At 33.9% G+C, this 3,301-nt stretch overlaps 1 protein-coding gene across 1 annotated transcript; it reads left to right on the forward strand.

The window, feature by feature from the left end:
* The first annotated feature begins 527 nt into the window (after nucleotides 1–527).
* Nucleotides 528–2,701, forward strand: LOC139482593 (uncharacterized). The gene is made up of 2 exons (XM_071266506.1): nucleotides 528–1,561; nucleotides 2,497–2,701. The coding sequence occupies exons 1-2, from the start codon at nucleotides 528–530 to the stop codon at nucleotides 2,699–2,701; spliced, it is 1,239 nt and encodes a 412-aa protein (XP_071122607.1).
* The last annotated feature ends 600 nt before the right edge of the window (nucleotides 2,702–3,301 follow it).

Below are 3,301 nucleotides of genomic sequence, written 5' to 3' on the forward strand. Positions count from 1 at the left end.
GAACCATGTAAACGAGTTAAAATAAGGAAGTTCTATAACTTGAACTTTAAATTTAGGCGAATGAATAGCTGAACCTTAATGAATATTGATTTAACTACATTCATTTATTGAACTGTATTTGTTGGATATAAAATGCGAGTTGTAACAACGATAATAATAATTAACAAGAACAGTTTAACTGTCTCTGATATTAAGAGAAAAATATGACGAGATTCATAGTTTATTCAGTAATGTGTATTTTTATTCAGTGTGCTGAATTACCAAGAGTATTTCAATGCGATATACAATACGATTTTATTAAGAAAGTCACGATAGCTTATTGTAATAACAGTGGACTGACGACTATACCTCAAAATATACCGAGTCATATCAACGTATTAGATCTGAGTTCAAATGATTTAAGTAAAATTGACACAAATGCTTTTGGGAATTTTTCAGATCTTCAAGTACTCAACTTGACAAATAATAAACTGAATTCTTTATCAAACAAAACTTTTCAAGGATTAGGCAAACTTTCTGTGCTGAACATGTCTCACAATATGCTTGATTTATCTCAGGATTATTCAGCAGAGTTATTTCTTCCAATTCAAAATTTAACGGCATTGGATATAAGTTATAATATGAATCAACCAGATAATGGTACAGGTTATAATTATCCCGATCATGCAATTAGTGTTCTGAGAGAGTTGTCTTTCCTAGCAATTGACATGATGCCCTTGTCTCAATTCGGAAGTGGATTCAGTCGATTAAATAATCTGAAAGAATTACATTTTCAATCTTGTTATCTAAAACGTCTAGAGAATAAAACGTTCCAGAGATTTTCCTCCTCTGTAGAAGTTCTTACTCTCAGAAATTGTTTGTTATACTTTGTGACTACTGAAATTGATGCTTTGCTTCCGTTTCCAAATCTTCGTGTTATAGATTTTTTTGGAACATTTATGCATTTGAAGCCAGCATTGCAACTTTTGAACCCATACCGTTACGCAAACATAACGACAATAAATTTTGGTCGTGTAAGTTACCCAATGAGAGATTTCATTGACCTCCCTTTCTCTTTAACAATTACATCCGATATAATCAAGCATCTGAAAACAATATGCGTAGAAAATCTAGATTTATCAGAGAATGGAATAGTTGATTACGAACTTGGATCTTTGTTCTCTTTTGATCACCCAAAATGTTTACGTCATCTTTCATTCAAAGGAAACAGGTTTGTTCTTTATAACTTGGAAAAGCGTGATGAGATTAATTTGTTTTTCAAAAAAGCTATACGATTGAAATATTTAGATTATTCATTTAACGCTGTTAATTATAATATGAAGAAGAAATCAGTAACTCCAAACATGAGTTTATTAAGTGCTGATGCAAGTTACGTGTTTTTACCAACATCACTGGAAAAATTAGACATTAGTTATACAGTGATAAACACCGTACCTGCAGTATGGTTGATAGTTCCTGAAAATAACAACCTTATATTTCTAGATATATCTTATTCAAATACAACATTGTTCATATCTATTCCTAATATTCAACTGACAACTTATATTTCTGCCGGAACGAGGTACGATTTTGCTTGGCATGAATTAAAAAAATTTCAAAATAGCAGTTTGAAAAATATTGTTCTGAAAAACGCGCACATAAATAATGGGATAAGAAAGTACGGTGATCGGTTTTTCAAAGATCTCGCATCTGTGGTGTCATTAGATATATCTCAAAATGACATTTGGTATTTAACAGATGAGCTGTTAAAGCCAATGACGAATTTGACATAGCTGTACTTAAGCCAAAACCTTCTTCCCTCTGTTCCGATACAATTAATTGGTCATTCTTATATAAACATACTTGATGTTAGACACATCTACTCACACGTGTAAGTTCTGATATTATACATTGGGCAGATCGGATGCAAGAACTTCATGGAATGACATTACATCTCGTTGGTAATGCATTTGAATGCAACTGTGAAACTATTGACTTCATAAGGTGGATTGAAACAACCAAGGTGAATCTTGACAGCCGATCATATATATGTAAGTTATCTAATGGAACAGTTATTGATACACTTATTGCGTACAATTCTTTATATGACTTGTTTGCGGACTGTAAGAGTACAATGTGGTTAACTTTGGCGTCATCACTATTATCTACATTTGTCACGGTATCTCTGCTGCTTGTGGTATATGGTAAGAGATGGCACATTTTATTCTCTATCTATGAAATAATTCGCCGTACAGTGGAACGTGAAGTCAGGAAGAGTTAACAATATGATGTTTATGTGTCATATGAAGGAGAGGTTGTTGTTTGGATTAAAGATGTGTTAATACCAAACCTTGTGGATGAGTGGGGACTGACAATGTGCATAAAAGATCGAGATTTCTTAAGTGGCACGAGTCTAGCAGATACCGAGGCAGAGAGTATTGAAAGCAGCAGGTCCATTATATTTCTCATCACGCCTGAATTTAAGTTATCCCATGATTGCTTATTTGAACTCGACAGAGCAAAATATGAGAAGATAACAAAAAATCTTCAGCGAATTATTCTCATCACAAAAGATATAACAATAACTGATATTCCAGTTCAGTTTTCCTACATTTGGAGTTATGCTTATCTTATTCAATGGCCTAATGATCCTAGAGATTTGGATGATATATGGCGGCAGTTAGAGATTCTGCTCACAGATGGATTTGTTTCTAACCAATAAACAACTATATAAAAATTATAAATGCAGTGCTCATGGAATAAATTTGAATAGACAACTTTCGATTCGATGCATTTCCATCAAAAACTTTAGTTTTAGTGAACGTCACGTGTGCGTTTAGGGGCATCGTCACTTCCGTTCCAATGTTGAGCGAGTGTTTGGAAAACTATAAAGCTATATTGCATGAACTATTCGGCAAATTAAATTCTCATAATTGACAATCCACTCAGCACCGCTGTCATTAGGGAATTGTAATTGAGTACCTACTGAACAAACTTTATTTGTTATCTTGCACAATGGCGATCACTAAGACGCTTGGTGAACGTTAATAGTGCAGGGATACAGTCGATACCCTCTATCCGGTAAATGACGTCACAAAGGCGCGCATAATTGACGAGTCTTTTTCGGTGACGGATGAACTCGAAAGTGGTCTATTGCATTACAATGGTTTTCTTCGTTTTTTTGTTGGGTTTCATGTTGCTCAGTCTCTAGTTTTCCATGTTGTGTTTTGTGTACCCCTGTTTGTCTGCTTGTATTTTTTTCCTTGCGTTTTTACCTTTATTGTGACTTGTTATTAAGTTACTTACACTTCTCTTTTGCTGT

Source organism: Mytilus edulis, chromosome 7, assembly GCF_963676685.1.
Source record: "Mytilus edulis chromosome 7, xbMytEdul2.2, whole genome shotgun sequence".
Lineage (NCBI taxonomy): Eukaryota > Metazoa > Mollusca > Bivalvia > Mytilida > Mytilidae > Mytilus > Mytilus edulis.